The sequence below is a fragment of the Molothrus aeneus genome, chromosome 4, assembly GCF_037042795.1.
Source record: "Molothrus aeneus isolate 106 chromosome 4, BPBGC_Maene_1.0, whole genome shotgun sequence".
NCBI classification, from domain to species: domain Eukaryota; kingdom Metazoa; phylum Chordata; class Aves; order Passeriformes; family Icteridae; genus Molothrus; species Molothrus aeneus.
In genome coordinates this window covers 29,107,373-29,122,767 of record NC_089649.1, presented here as the reverse complement: position 1 = coordinate 29,122,767, position 15,395 = coordinate 29,107,373, and the positions used below count along the sequence as shown (strand labels likewise).

Here is a 15,395-nt window from a genome sequence, read left to right as displayed (position 1 = left end):
AAAAAAGTTATTTACTCCATCAATTGCTCTCTCTGAACACGTTACAATACACAAAGATGCAGTTCTTTGGATACCCAAACCCATTCACCAGTCAAAGTTAGTTCACTGAAACTGGAGAGTTTTTTCTTAAATTATACTTGGGTAAAAAAAATAAGCAATGCCAACTACTCTTTGTTATAAGAGGAAAGAATAAAGAGATATCAGGTCAGAAAGAGACTTTCAATACTGGGACAAACTCAGGGAGACTCTGAGTGTGGGGTTTTTGATCAGCTCTCTGGTGTAATTCCTTCTTCTGTTGCTGTTTACATGTTGAACCAAGCAATGACTCTGTTTTCACTTGTTCTGCAAAACAACCAAGGTAACTTTGCAAATATACAACCAAGCAGGACTGCAGGCCTACTTGCAGTGTGTCTTTTACTGAAAAATACATTTTATTTATCATAACATTCAAGAGAAAAAACAAAAATAAAAACAACAAACCCCAACATAATACAAATGCCAACTCATTCAGTTACAAACTTTGGTACTTGGCAGTTTCAGACACTCTGTTCTCACGTGGCTGTGACGCTCCCAAGTTCCCGCCGTGCAATTCCCAGAGCGACGCCGCCGTCCCTCAATCCCAGGCCCACAGCACCCTGCAGTGGGATCACTTTGGGTTTCAGCTACGCACTTGCCATAGTGTTGTCTCCACTGAGAGCAGCTCAAAGAGTCCATTTCTCTCCAGTTATACATCTTCTGTTTCTTAATTCTTCTTTCACAGACAACAGTCATCGACATGATGCGTTCACGGCCTTTTCCCTTTTGCCTTACAGCCCACCCCTCTCTCATCAAACATACCACCCACATCCTCTAAACAATCATTATCCTGACTTCACATTTGCACTTTTAAATATCTTTACACCAATAACTAACTCACCCCTTTAAAAATGAGAGGAAAAAGAAAGGGGCAGGGAAGGAAAAAAAGAAGAAATTAAAAAAAAAAAGAAATAGGTGAAAAAAAGCACAAGCATTTTGAAGTATGTGTTCTCAGGTAGCCACAAGTTAATGGCAATATGTAAGCATAAGGAATGACACTTTGGCCATCAACACTAAAGAATAAAGGTAGCACTGAATACAGACAAGGGGCAAAAACACCCCACACAACCCATAAATACATTTCAAATCATTCACCAGTTGATTCACCAAGGGTTAAATTTGATACTGAGTGAAACCAACCCTGTTGCAAAGGACCAGAACAACATTCTGGTGCATCACTCCAGTCCCGCTCAAACTTTTAATTGTATCCTGACCTAAAATGCATGGACAGTTGGCTGGTGCAGCCCTCAAAACCCTGACAGCAGGGCTGGGAGGGAACTTGAGTGGTGCACAGGATTTTGCCCTGCCTTGCACATGGGGTGAATTTCAGCTGTAACATACTATGACTGCACCGTGAAACATATAATACTAGCAGCTTGTGAGCCCTGACATGGAGGGCTTGAATCTAATCCAAGATATGTGGTTACACATCACCCCATCCACTGGAGAAATTCACCACTGGGCATACATGGAGGAGCACCATATTACCAGAGTTTTTTTCTGGTGACCTTTTGTGGCATTATCTGCTGGGTCAGGCTTGACTCAAGCCCAGAGATCAGGTTCTGTAAAGGGAAGAACCTGGTGCTCAGGTCTGCAAGGCATTCAGCACTCTGGGATGAGTTCAGCAAAGCTTTGCATAGATGGGTGAAGGAAAAAATCCTTCCACTGAAGTCCCCAGGAATCTGCTTAAGTATCTGAAGTTGGAGATGCATGTGAAGGCTTTGCTGGGTTAGCGAAGCACCTTGCAAAATTGACCCCTTGATGCAAACAAGAAGTCTTTTTAGAAATAGACAAAGTCAAGTAAACACTATTTGACATTAGGATTGACACATTCCATTGAAGTAAACTCCCCTGAGAAAATAAATAGCTGTTGGTATTCCCTCATTTAATTGCTTTCATCTCCACAGGCAGTGAAAAAAAAAAACCCTGCAAAATTTACCTCCAACAAATACATGTTGAAATCCTGGGCAGTTGTTTTCTACGTTTTTTTTTTTCCTTTCAAGTACACCGGGTGAAACTGTAAACCTGAGGTTGTGTGTGCAAACCTATATCTTGTAAACTGCAATGGGAAACTCCGCTCCGAGCACCGATACAGGAAAAGGTAGGACAGGACCATTGTGGAACAGGGATGCTAGTATTATACTGAACGTTCTGCACATGTGTATGTCACAGGGAACCAGCCACTCTGGTACCTGCACTGTCCTGCAGTCCCAAGTACTGCTCTGTCTAACATTGATACTCTAATCACAACACCTACGGACCTATCATCATGAGAGAGGGGGAGAAGCATTCATCTCCTTTAAGAGGCAGTCAGCCCCAATCCCAGAGGGAAGTTAAAGCTTGTCATGCAGACTGTACAGCTGAAGAGCACAGGGATTAGCCTTACACAATGTGTGCTCTTTAAAAAGGGTCAGAATATTAACTGGATTCCCACAATGATGAAAATGAGTGAGAAGGCACATGAGAAATCACTATCTGCACACTTGTAGTGCATTTCATCCTGAGGGCAATTACAACTTGTGCCTGTAAACAAATAAATTGCATTGAAATACAATCTCACACACATGGCTGAAGACAGTTCTACCTAAGTTTTCTGTACCTCATAAGTTACTCAGGAAAACAAAAACCCAGGGCTTATTTTAAAAATAGGAAACACTGAAACTTTCCTAGTGGCAGAAAGCCTTGAGAACAGGTGGAGAAAAATCCTGCCTGTGGGCAAATGCTTAAATAAAGACTTTTGGGATTTGCATTTAGACTTTAAAATTCTAATCTGTTACTTAAAGAAAGCTTTATGTTATATAATTTAGGTTTTGTCTTACATTTATTTGCTTCCCAAAGTGCTTCACTTAGCCAAAATTTTGGGCAGGGAATAGACTATTGAATTTTAGATTTGGTGTCACAATAATAATTCTTTTTTGCTGAGACAAACTAGTTGCTGGTAACAAAAAACAATCAGTGTGAGCAGAGTTGGACATATAAATCACTGCACTGTCAGTAATCTTATTGTATATTTTTTGTTCAAAAGGTAAGTATTTTCTTAGCAAATTGTAATTGTAGCCCTCAGATAAACCTGTCAAACAGCTAAAGAAACAACTGCATAGTACTGAGGCTCTAACAGTTATAAATTATTCTCACAGGGCAGTGACTAGGATTATGTTTTCAACAATGTTGCAATTTAAGGAAGAATAGACTGCAGTCTTAAAGGAAAATAAATGCTGTTCTCTCCTTTAGAACCAGGATTTTAAAATATTACATTCGATTTCTGGTTTCCCAGTATTTAAATGCTGTCCTAATTAAGGCAACTTGTGATATTCAACACAGTACAGAGGAGCAAACAAAAAATGAAAGCAATCAAATGTGTTTTCTGACATTTACACAGCTTGTTTTGAACTATGGCAAAAAATGAACACTAAGGATAAATTTAACACTACAGCTCTCTTCCTTTGCAATTCCAACACTACAGCTCTCTTCCTTTGCAATTCCAAGTGAGAAGTAGAGAGTACAAAAAACCATCTGATTGCAAATTGTGATTAAAATATATATGGAAGACCCTAATTTAACGCAATAGGAGAGAGCTGAGGGCTTTATTTCATTTGTGAAGAGCTGCAGGGCTGCACTGGATCATCACAACACATTCCAGGGACCTGAATGAAGCTGTGTGGTGATCCACACTGAAACACTGCTGCATTTACACCCTGCATTTTACAAACAGCTGCAGTGGCATCACTGCCATTAGCTACCAGCACAGAGGCAATAAAGCCTGCAGATCAGCTTCAGTACAAAAAGAACTTTGCACAAAATAATGCAGTAATTTAGTGCTGCTCACATAATTAAATGTAGGCATACTCCAAAACAGGGGGGCATTTAGGAGAAAACAAGAAACTTACATGCTTGTTTTGTATGATGAAGCAAAAAAATTGAGAAAACGGTAGAAGCAGTTTTTAGGATTAATGTTGAAGAGTTACCAAGTGTATTTCAAATCAAAGAAGCATAATTCTTCTTCCTTATCCCTGTGGAAAAACAAACAAACAAAACCAGAAAAGCATCATTAATACAGATTGTTAGAGAGCTGCCACAACAATCTGAACAATCTCTATTCCTCCAGAGAGGTGCATAAATACCTCCTTTATCCCCACACTACTCTTGCTCCTCATTTCCTAAGCCACTGCCAATGATCAGCCAAGGGCATCCAGGTTTTCAAACTGAGTCAGTTTTTGGCAGCCCTGGTGTTTTGAGCAGAACCCATCCTTGCTGCTCAAGGTGTGGAACATGCTGTGCCTTCCAGAGCCACAGCTCCCAGGAGACAGGTCCTGGGGAACCCCATGGACACGGGTGGAAAGAGGCCAATGTGACCTGTGTGGGATTTCAGTCATCCATCTGCTCAGTTAAAGACCTGGGAGCTTCCCTTACCAGCACAGCATCCAGCATGGAACACATCAGGAAAAGGGAAACAACCATACCCTGGGAGCTTCCCTTACCAGCACAGCCTCCAGCATGAAACACATCAGGAAAAGGGAAACAACCCACACCCAGTGCTCTAAGATTTGTGGAGTGAACACTTCAATACTGACTCAGGAAATCATCCTGGACAGGAGGAGTCATTAAGGCCACTGTGAACTTTTATTGGTACCAAGGCTCAGCACTATTGAAATGTTTCCTAAATAGCCACAGTTTTGAGCACAAGGTCACACTTATTTCCATTTGTAGACTGATTTACAAGATCAAATGTTAGAGCCTGTTTGGTTCTTGGAATATTCCAGTATTTCCCACTAAAACTGGATAAATTCTGTACTAAATTCTCAGCAAAGGCATCAGCATAAGTCCTATGTACTGCATATTACACTGTAAGTTGACTTCTTGACTTAGTAATGTAGAACATACATCCTGATGAACAGGGAACAACTAAAACAAAGTGTAAAAATACCAATTAATGAGCCTTAAAATCATTTTTATATACTATCCACACAAAATTAATTTTTAAAGGAAAGCATAGATTATGTGATAGCAGTTGGGAAGAAAATACAACTGGTAAGTATATTTGCTTATGTATTCCTGTACCTGTAAGGTGTTTATGCTCATGGTTTAAACAGAACAATGAAAAATACCCTTCTAATATTGGCAGTACAATTTACTACAGTTGCTTTCTACTTTACTACCTGTTCTTTTCTCATTTATTTACCTAACACGAGGCAGCAACTCCAGAGAGTAAAATATGGGAATAGATACAAAAGTTAAAACCACATTTTCATTCACTCATGCTGGGAATGAGCTCCTGTCAGGCAGTTCACCCTCTAGAGGTTGGTTCTGTCTAGGCTTGGATGCAAGTTTATTCGAACTGAAAATTAGCATCAAGGAAGAAGTGCAGCAGGCAAGGATGATGTTGCTAAAGCTCCCCATTTACCGTGAGTGAAGAAGAGGAGGGAGAGAAGCAACCATAAGATATCACTCAGAAATATGTACACATTTTCCACTATTTTCTGCACATCAAAAACTTAAGAATAGTTCAGAAATGGCAGCTTGGATTTTGTCAGAACACAAACTGATGGGATCCATTTTATCCCAATGATTATGCAGGAAAAAGCACCAGATACAAGGGGAAGTGCTGGAAGAGCAGCAGATGTGCAGGGGATTTGGTGTCAATCCACCACAGGCATCACACCACTAGCAAAACTTCAGGTCCCACTGACCTCCCACAGGTGACAGAGACCAAGATAGAGCAGTCCTTAACACAGTGATACAGTTTGTGAATGAAGATGTGAAAGAAATAGAGCAAAGAAAGGAAGAAGAGAATATGTGCAGTGCAGACAGGAATTCAGGAGTGGAGAAAAAGAGCATTCATTCAGCTCATTTTGCTTAGTAAACAAAAAGGACCTGAAAGGACAGTACTTTATTGAACTCTTGCACTCAAAGGATGAAATCTGGCTGTTTTCAAATCCATTTTAGGATCTGCACAGCATTGCTGCAATCAAAAGACCCTGGTCTGGTGTGAAAGCAACTAACAGGAATTTAAAAAGTTAACAACAGTTCACCCTTAGATTCACATGAAATTATACTGATGTTCTTGGGGAAAAACACCACAGTGTTAGGGGAAAAACACCATACTGAACAAACAAAGGCTTTTCGTTAGGAATGGAATGACAAAAGATAAAGGAAAATAATGGGGAAAAAGTAGACCTCAAAAGAGAGAAGAAGAGGAAAAATTATCCACAGGGACATGAAAATTATGTAGGTGAATGAAAATAACAGGAAGAAGAAAGCTACAGATGTGATGCCTCTCTAGCATATACATAGTTTTCCACAGAGAGATAAGATACAGAAATAACCAAAGTCTAATGGCAAGTTAAACACATCCTGCAGCATGCAGTTAAAATTATTTCTGTTAAGATTGTCAGAACAGGTCAAGGGAAAAAAGTGCATCCATTGTCCAGCAGCAGGACACCTCCCTCAGCAGGTCTGAGACAGCCCACGAGGGGCACCCCTGTCTGTAGTAGACAACAAATGCCTTGGCATGATCAAAGATTGATCAGGATGGTAAAATGAAACTCAAGGCTGCACACTGCTGCATGACCTTCTGTACTGAGCATGCACCACCAGTGTTTTGAGGCAGCTTTCACACAGTTCTGCAGTGGTAGAGCTCTGGCACAGCACAACAAAGCAGGGCTGCTGTTTTAACTTCACCTGGGAGAAAGAGCAATTTGGTGAGAGCATCACCTGCCTCACCAGGCACTGAAGGCAAGGTAAAAACATGATAACAGGATAACCCTTGGCAAACTGAGGGACAGGGCACACCAGGAAATATGATGTTTTTCACTTTTAAAGAGTGAAAAAGACACAAGAAAAGTGGGTGGGTTTTGTTTAGTTACTGTTACAAATGCATCTACTATACACCCTATCTTTTCAAAAACATCACGTCTCTAATCTGAAATTTAACAAATTCCTTCTGCTAGCCATCTCAATTCAGCCTCCAGACCAAAGGGAAAATAATGAACTACTTTTTGCCATTTCATCTAGGTTCTCTGACTTTACTGGCAAGATGAACTCAAGCAGCCCAGCAGAGCTCAAGTTAAACTGGCATGTTGCCTGTGCTGGGGCCAATAAAGGCCCCAGGATCCATAAGGGCCAATGAAAACAACTTCATCCACAGCCAGGATAAAAGAATGCAGCTTTCAAGATAAAATAATTACAAGCAGAGAAGCAAGTGTATAAATCACATCAATAAGGTTTCATTCAACAAATAATATACTATGTAGTAGATGATGCAAACTAAAAAAATATATATTTTAAAGCAAAATAGATAACCCAAGTGCTGGAAGACAAAATTTACCCTCAAGCATACAACTGGGCAAAGCTCAGCCCAAACTGGTGACAAACCCAAACTTCTGGCGGTTGCCACTCTTCCACTCTTTCTCTTTGCCTTTTCATATACACCAAAAAACCAAATCTGTGAATTCTTGGTAAGCCACGGAAGATTTGGCAGTTCTGCCTAATACTGCACGTGATAAAGATGAGCCATGCATTCTAATGCAAGAGGCAGAAGGAGCAGTGACACCAGTCCTGAAGGCACTTCTGTAACATTTCAGGTCTTTTAAAATGAAATGTCATCATTCCTTGGTCATTTGCACAGGACATACTGCACCACACTGGTTTCAGTGCATGCTGTCTGCCTAGTCCTGTGCCCTCCTCCTTGCTCCAGGACAGGTAGACATCCACATCCCTGAATTTGGAGGCTGGCCCTGGGTTACAGCCCCAGGTAGCTGGGCACTGTCAGGACTCTGGCACTACAAGCTCAGAGCTGCTGTGTAAAACTGTGCTTTGCAGCAGTGCCCCGGGGAGCCCTCCTGCAGCACAGGCAGCTGTGGGCACCTCTGCCCCTGCCAGCAGCCCCATGGCTCCAGGAGAGCTCACCTGGGACTGCTCCATGCATCCTGCTCCCTCACCCCACTAAAAAGAAGGACCCAAAATAAGGGTTTCCTTCCATTAGACCCCTCTCCCACTCCTCTTGAGGTTGGGGAGAAACAGGTACAGGGGAAAGAGAGAGGTGCTCACCTCCCCTTGGGAGGAAGAGGTGAGAGGTGACACAAGAGGAGGATGAGATGCCAAGGTGAAGGGGCTCTTTCATGGCTGGCAAGGTGGGTTCAGATGATGGATCCAGAGATACCCACCCACAGTGCCATCCCTGGGAGCAATGGGAGGTACCCCGGCCATAGGGCTGCACAAATACAGGTCCTGTGATGAGTGGCTATGGTGTGCTTCTCTGAAACTGCCAAAAAAAGAAGCTCCAAGTTATACCAAACTGCACCAAGGGGTGTGCCTAACCTTTCTATATTTTACGCCTTAGTGAGGGCCCCTCTGTGAACTCTCTCCCCCTGAGCAGAAGCTGTGGCACTGCTGTCATTTGGCCATTAACCCGCTCTGCGCTGCCCACCCCCTGTGACAGCCGTGCCCGGCAGGCAGCACCCACTCACCCGCGCTCTTCACCGGTGCTCCACCACGAAGCGCATGGTGGTGCCGTCGAAGGAGGGCGGCGCGACGATCCGCGGCCCGGTGGCCGGCGCTGTGATGCTGATGACCGGCTTCGCCTCGGCCGGCCCGTGCCGTGGCGGCGGCGGGCCCTTGCTGGTGGCCACGTAGTAGGGGCTGTCGGCGAAAGCCGCCTCTGGCGCGGCGGGGCTGCCAGGCTCTGCGGGGGCGCTGCCATCGCTGCCCGAGTGAGACAGCGGGCGCTGCAGGGCGCCGGCGGGCAGCACGGTGGCGGCGGGCAGGAGCCCGGGGTACAGCATGTACGTGGCGCCGTAGGCACCGGCACTGAGGGCGAGGGGCGAGAGAGGCAGCGGGACGGGAGCCACGGCCGGCTGCTGGGGCACCGGCACCTCCACGTACTGCCCGGTCTCGGGGTCGAAGAGGCGCCGCTTGAGGGGCTGCTGCACGGGCGTGTCCACCAGGTAGTACTGCCCGGTGCTCACGTCCAGCAGCACCTTGCGCTGCGTCTGCGGGAAGGGCTCGGCCGCGGTGGCCGCGGCGGGCACGGAGGGCGAGAAGCAGAGCAGCGGCGGCGGCGCGGCGCCGGGCAGGGCGGCGAAGGGCAGCGGCGGGCGGTACAGGGCGGCGGGCGCACCCTCGGCGGGCGGCGGGGCGGCGGCGGGGGGCTCCTCGGCGGGCGGGGGTCCGGGCGGCGGTCTGGGGCTGCCGGGGGGCTTGGCGACGCCGAAGGGCTGCAGGCCGCACAGCGCCGCCGCCGCCGCTGACGCCGACACCGGGCTGGGGCGGATGCCGCCGCCCTCCGTGGCCCCCGCGGACGGGGGGGAGCCGGGCTCGGCGGCCGCCTTCAGCGGCAGCGACAGATAGTTCCCGCAGTCGGGGCCGCGCTCCGCATCGCCGCCGCCGCCGCCCGCGGGCAGCCGAGGGGAGCGCGGCGGTGCCGGGCCCCGCGGGCCGCCCTCGGGGGGGAGCTTGGCGGGCGCGGGGGCCGCGGCTCCGCCCGCCCCGCGGAGCGTGAGGAGGGCGCGGGGGGCGGCGGGGGGCTCGGCGCGGGGCGGCGGCGGGCAGCGCTGCCGCTGCCGGGCCAGGCTCTCGAAGGCGGCCGCCTTGGCCGAGACCTTGTCGGCGGCGCTGTTGGAGGGGCGGCGGGGCAGCCGCTCGCTGCTCGGGCCCTTGCCCGACGGCTCCTCCGCCTTGTCCGCCGGCGGCGGCGGGGGCGGAGCGGCGGCGGCGGCGGCGGGTCGGGAGCCGGCGCCCCGCTCCTGGCTGGCGATAAGGGAGAGCACGTGGCTGTCGGTGATGGGCAGAGGGTCGCTCTTGCGCTTCCACTCGCGCTTGTTGAAGCTGTAGAGCTCCTCCATGCTCCGCACCGCCGCCGTCAGCTTCTCCAGAGCGTTCTGCACCGGCGCTGCCTTGCTCTCCTCCCGCGGGTCCTCCTCCGGTCCCCGGCCCCTCTCGGGGGGCGGCGGCGGCGGCGGCGGCTGGTGCCGCCAGGGCGCGGAGGATTTGGAAACGATCTTGAGCACAGCCGGCTGGCGAGCATCGCTCTTGTTGGGGGCGATGGTGGCCACTGGCAGCCTGCCCGAGGTGCGGTGCACCAGCACGGTGCCCTCCGGGGGGCAGGCGGGCGCCCTGCCCGCCGCCTTGGCCCCCCCCTCGGTGGGCTTGGTGCCGGTGTGGCCGACCGCCTGGCAGGTGATGACCACGGGGGAGAGCGACCGGGGCACCCCGGCGATGACCAGCTGCTGCCGGGGCTTCTGCTCCGGGCCGCCTTGCTCGGAGGCGCCGCTGCCCTTGTCGCTGCTGTTATCTCCCGAGTCGGCGCTGTAGGAGCTTTTGATGAGCTTCCGCACGTCCCGCACCTGGTGGAGGATCCCCTGGGCTCTGTACTTGCTGTCCCTCACATCGCGCACCAGGAACTGCGGCACTTTGTCGGTGCCGTCGCCGGCCTTGAGAGGCTTGAGCGGCTGCCCCCTGCCCTCCTCCGGCGGCCGGCCTGCGATCTGCGGCGTCAGCAGCTGCGCGATGCTGAAAGCGGCGTCCCGGGGCTGCTGCACGCTGCCCAGGCTGATCTTGATCTCGGGCGCTTTGGGCTTGGCGGCGGGGGGCGAGGTGGCGGCGGCCGAGGACACGGCGGCGGCGGCGGCCGCGGCGGAGCACTTGGTCGCCCTCTTGCCGGGATCCTTCTCCCGAGGGGTGTGCTGAATGGCGGGGACGAATAGGCGGGACATCTTGGTGGACTTGCCGGCAGAGATCTCACCCAGGTCGGCTCGCCAGTCGTTCTTGGGAGAAAGTTTCAGCTTGCCGATGGGCGCCCTCTCCTCCTTCCTTTCCGCCTCCCGCTCCTTCCAGGACCTGAAAGCGCTGTTCTGGCTGCGGAGGAAGGTGGCCTTGATGGCCTCCGAGGCGCTGCGCTTCACCTCGCACAGCTCCTCGGACAGCGCCCGGTCCAGGCTGCGGTTCCCCTCGCGGGGCGTCGACGCCTTGGAGGCCGGGGAGCGGCCCCCGCCGCCCTCGCCCGCATCCTCCGCCGGCGCCGCGGCGCAGTCCGAGCCGCCTTCCGAGTGCCGGGAGTTCTGCCGCTGCACGCCGCCCTCCCGATGCCGCTCCCGGCCGGCGCTGCCGCCGGTGGGTTCGGGCTCCCGGCCCGCGCCCGGCCCGGTGTAGGAGGTGTCGGTGATCTCGCCCCGCTCCATCTTGAACTCGTGCTCCAGCTGCATCTTCTTGGAGATGACGTTTTTGAGGAGGCTGGAGGCGAACCTGGACTTCTTGCTGGAGCCCTTCCCGCCGCCCTCCGCCGCCGGCGGCTCCCCGGCCTCGGCGGCATCGCCGAGGTCCAGCAGGGTCACCACCCGGGAGCCCGCTCGCAGCCGCCGCGGCGTTTCGACGTGGGCGATCTCCCCGTCGAGCTTGCTGACCACGAACTCGAGGGCTTTGGTCTGCGAGCGGCCGGAGCGCAGCAGGCTGGGCTCGGCTCTCGGCCCCAGAGTGCCGCACTTGAGGTCCAGGTAGGTGGACCAGCGGTTGATGCCCAGGGCATTGTCGGACAGGGAGGCGGAGGAGGCGCGGGAGCCGGGGCGCAGGGTGTCGAAATAGGGGTACGCCAGGCTGCGGAAAGCCCTGGCCGTAAGGTTTCGCACCTCTTTGTCGGCATCGTCCAGCTCGCTGACGGCGCTGGAGGCGCCGCTCGAGTGCTCCCCTGCCCTGGCGGCCCCGCAGCGCGTCTGCAGCCGCGCAGGCACCGCGATGAACTTTTTCGCGTGGTCGCGGACCGCATCCTGTTTTAAACTCGCACTGCGGTCGGGAGCCGCGGCGACACGGAGACTCATGTCGCCTTCATGCTTGGCAGCGTAAACAGTGTTTTGCTTTCCGTGCACGTTGCTAGACTCATTTATAGCCCGGGAAGCGGCTTTGATTGATAGGAGAAGCTGGGCGCCCGGGCTCCCGCCGGGGCGGCCGGGCTGCTTGGACCGGCTTTCCCCCGAGCTGGCGCGCTTGTCCGCGCCGGGGGTGTCGTGTTCGGAGGTAAGGCTGACGATCTCGGTGCTGCTGGTGTTGTCGATGCTGTCCGTCTGGTTGTTGGGGTCGCTGGTGGTCGTGCTAAGGTAGCAGCTATTCTCCTCCTCCTCCGTCAGCGTGTCCCCCGGGGTCTCGTCGCTCCCGAAGGAGGCGTAGTCAACGAAGGAATAGATCACGTTGTTATCCTCGAAGTCCCAGCGGGCGGCCAGCCCCGCGTCGAAGTCCATGTCGTGGTCCACCTCGCTGAGCTGGATCTCCTGCGTGCTGATATAGTGCGCCTCGTCGCGGCCGCCGCCGGGAGGGGAGCCCGGGGGGGCGCCGGGGGGAGTCGCCTTGCGCCCCGCGACCTCATCCTCCACTTCGCTTTCGTAGCCGAAGGACGACGAGGAGGTTTTGCCCTCCGTCGACACCGGGTCGCCCATTGCGGGAGAGTCGTCCGCCTTGGTCACAGGCGAAGGGCAGGAGGAGGAGGAGGACTCCGGGCAGCCCCCTGCCTCCGGCGTCCCTCCGCTCCCCGCCGCTTCCACGGAGCCGGGGCCGGTGTCAGCGCCGCATTCCGCCGCCGCCGGGGAAGGAGGGCGATCCCGCCCGCGGTCCAAGGATGCTGGCCCTGCTTCCTCCGCCGGAGGTCCGCCGCTCGCCGAGTCGCCATCCCCGGTCCCACCGGCTCCGCTGTCCGGTGAGGAACCGGACGCTCCCTCCGCGCCGCCGGCCGGGGCCAGTTCGGGCTTCTGGCGACTCTCCTCCGGCCCCTGCGGCGAGCCGCGGATCTCCACGTACGCCGCCTCCCTCTCCTCCTGGATGGGCGCCTCCGGGCCGGGGTTCGGGCTCGGGTTTGTGCTCGGGTCCCGCTCCGCCGCCGCGCCCTCCGGGCCGGCTCGGGGGCTGGCGGGCCGCTGGCCGGGCGCGTCCATGCCGGGGCCGTCGGGGCGCGGCAGTGGCCCGCGGGGGCGGGCAGGCACGTGCCGGAGGGGACGGGGGGGCGGTGGCCGCCCACGCCCTGCCCTCCCCTCCTTGCCCTCCCCTCCGCTCCTCTCTCGTCCCCTCCTCCGCCCGGCGCGCCGGCTCCCGGCCCGGGCGGGCATCGCCGCCGGGGGGCGGAGGGGTCGGGCCGGGCTCAGCTCCCCCCGCAGCCCCCCGCGGCACAGGGCAGCCGCTCTGGACACCGCGGGGGAGCTGGCCCTGCACATCCCGGCACGGGCCCCGGTCCTGTGGGTTTTCCGAGACACGGACTATACATAGAGCCGGCGTCACTTAGGCCGTCTGAAATCCTATTTTAAACATCTGTGTTTCCCCGGAATAAAGGCGCCCGGACACCCCTTGGAAGGGGAGAGCTGCCCATGCCTACAAAGATGCTGCCCAGCTCCCCGGGGAGCCGGCGGCACCGGCTGCAGGAGACAACTCCCAGGGCACTGGCTGAGCACGCAGCGTGGCAACAGCAAGTGCACCCTCCTCGTTCTACATGTAGCAGTGGCTAAACAGCTGTTTTCTTCCCTAAACTATCCCCCTGCACCCTGCGTCCCCAGTCGCAGGAGGCGTCGTTGCATAGGGACATGCTATGGACGGCCGTCTGGCCCTGCACCTTTACAGAAGTCCAGAGAGCCACCGGTCTCCAAGAAATCTTTCTCCTTCCAAATGCCGGTTTAGACACAACCAGCACCTAAGGCCTATAAATAGGCGTTTCTGTGGCATGCCTGACCTTTGGCAGCTGAGAGCTTCACTGAGCGGTCCCCAAGATGACAAACCAAAAATCAGTGCAAGCACCATGGAAGTTTTGAAAAGGCAAGCTGTTAAACACTGAGGAGGAGAAACAAAGGAAAGCCAGCAATGTTGAGGAGCAGCCTACAGGTATACAATGCAAATAATAACTGAAATTCACAGCTTAAAAAACAACATCCCAAATTTAAAGTACTTGAACACTAAGGTGAGCAAGCTGGCATTGGGCTGGTAACACTGAACTGAGGTGCAGGAGAGCTGTGGAAATCCCTCAAGTGATTACCAGGATCCACGACCTTCCAGCTGCATGGGGTGGCATGGTGTGCAGCTCTGCCAGGGATGCCACAGGAATAGAGGAGCCAAGATGCAAAGCCGATGCTATCCCAGAAGTCTTCCCAGCACTGTCCATGTCAAAACAAGGGTTTCCCAGTGCTCCCAGCTCCTCATCCCACCTTGTAGCCAGGAGGCTCTGCTGCCATCCTCCCACTCTTCCTGCTGCCTCCAGGAAAAATGACCTGCCTTCTTTACTGAGCCCAAGTGGAGTCTTGTGAGGCTCCTTGCAGCAAGGGCAGGTTTATAGCCTGGTCCAGATAAGGGTCTCTGCTGCCTGGAGGAAACAAGTGAGGTGGCTCCAGCTTTTAGTACTCTACGTAGATACATGGTCATTTCTTAGTACTCTACATAGATACATGGTCATTTCTTAGGCTGCAGATTGGCAGGATGGAAAATATTACTGAAGCACTGCATGATATTTTAACAGAAAGACACATCTTCCAAACCTGGAGGGTTTGGAGCAAGTCAGGTCACGTGCAGTGAGGCTCTCCCCAGGCAGCAGGGATAACTGATTCCCATCCTTACTGAGTCTGTCCTGCCCCCAGTGTGCTGTCAATGAGAAGCTGGGCACCAGCTTTTACAGGCACTAGGCTTCCTCAGCCTCAATCTTAGCCCAGGTTTATGTAGCTTCAACTCCCCTGGTGCACACAGTGACTGCAGTTCTACACAGAGCTGTGGTAAGTGGCATCCTCATCCCCAAACAACTTCACTGGGTTTTGTGTCCCATCCACATATATTACAGGCTTGGCCCTCAAGCAGCACAATAAAATCTCAAGCAGCACAATAAAATCACAACATAACTAGAGAAAGACAGTATTTTAGCACATTATTATGAGATATCTTAGTTTTAATTGATGATGGGCTAAGAGTAGATCCTCAAATACAGTCCTTTCCAAATGCCTGGGATGCCAAGGAATGCATTTAAACCCTGATCATTCATTGTACTCGGGTGACTGCTGGCAGCTGTAGCAGCCTGGCCTTCTGCTCTGCCTTCTGCCAGATGCCTCCTCTCAAGCAAGGTCTCCACCCCAGGTTCTCAGTGCCCCACACTCTGATCTCCCTAACCAGGGTCTCAGGTGTCAGTCTCTCACACTTCACTCTTCCCTCTAATGTTTGGTTTTCCTGCATTAAGGGTACACAATGAATCAGATCTTTGCTCCCCAAACCTGCACAATTGAGAGTGGTGGTGTTTTTTTGAGTAACAGTTGTTCATGTATTCCTGCCAAGATCCCCAGACAAGATCTCCACCAAAATGAGCATCGAAACTTGACTCT

At 53.0% G+C, this 15,395-nt stretch overlaps 2 protein-coding genes across 2 annotated transcripts in view; one reads left to right on the top strand and one right to left on the bottom strand.

Annotated features, from left to right (window-relative positions):
* Nucleotides 1-302: 302 nt before the first annotated feature.
* Nucleotides 303-11,273, bottom strand: C4H4orf54 (chromosome 4 C4orf54 homolog). Its single transcript, XM_066549134.1, has 3 exons — nucleotides 8,541-11,273; nucleotides 3,963-4,085; nucleotides 303-918 (listed from the first exon to the last, which is right to left on the bottom strand). The coding sequence occupies exon 1, from the start codon at nucleotides 11,271-11,273 to the stop codon at nucleotides 8,550-8,552; it is 2,724 nt and encodes a 907-aa protein (XP_066405231.1). The 3' UTR covers nucleotides 303-918; nucleotides 3,963-4,085; nucleotides 8,541-8,549.
* Nucleotides 11,274-11,283: 10 nt separating this feature from the next.
* The window catches only part of DAPP1 (dual adaptor of phosphotyrosine and 3-phosphoinositides 1), a 55,461-nt gene continuing 51,349 nt past the window's right edge, over nucleotides 11,284-15,395 (top strand). Inside the window, exon 1 of the mRNA XM_066548172.1 lies at nucleotides 11,284-11,561. Coding sequence (XP_066404269.1) covers nucleotides 11,284-11,561 — 278 coding nt within the window. The remainder of the gene's footprint in view (nucleotides 11,562-15,395) is intronic.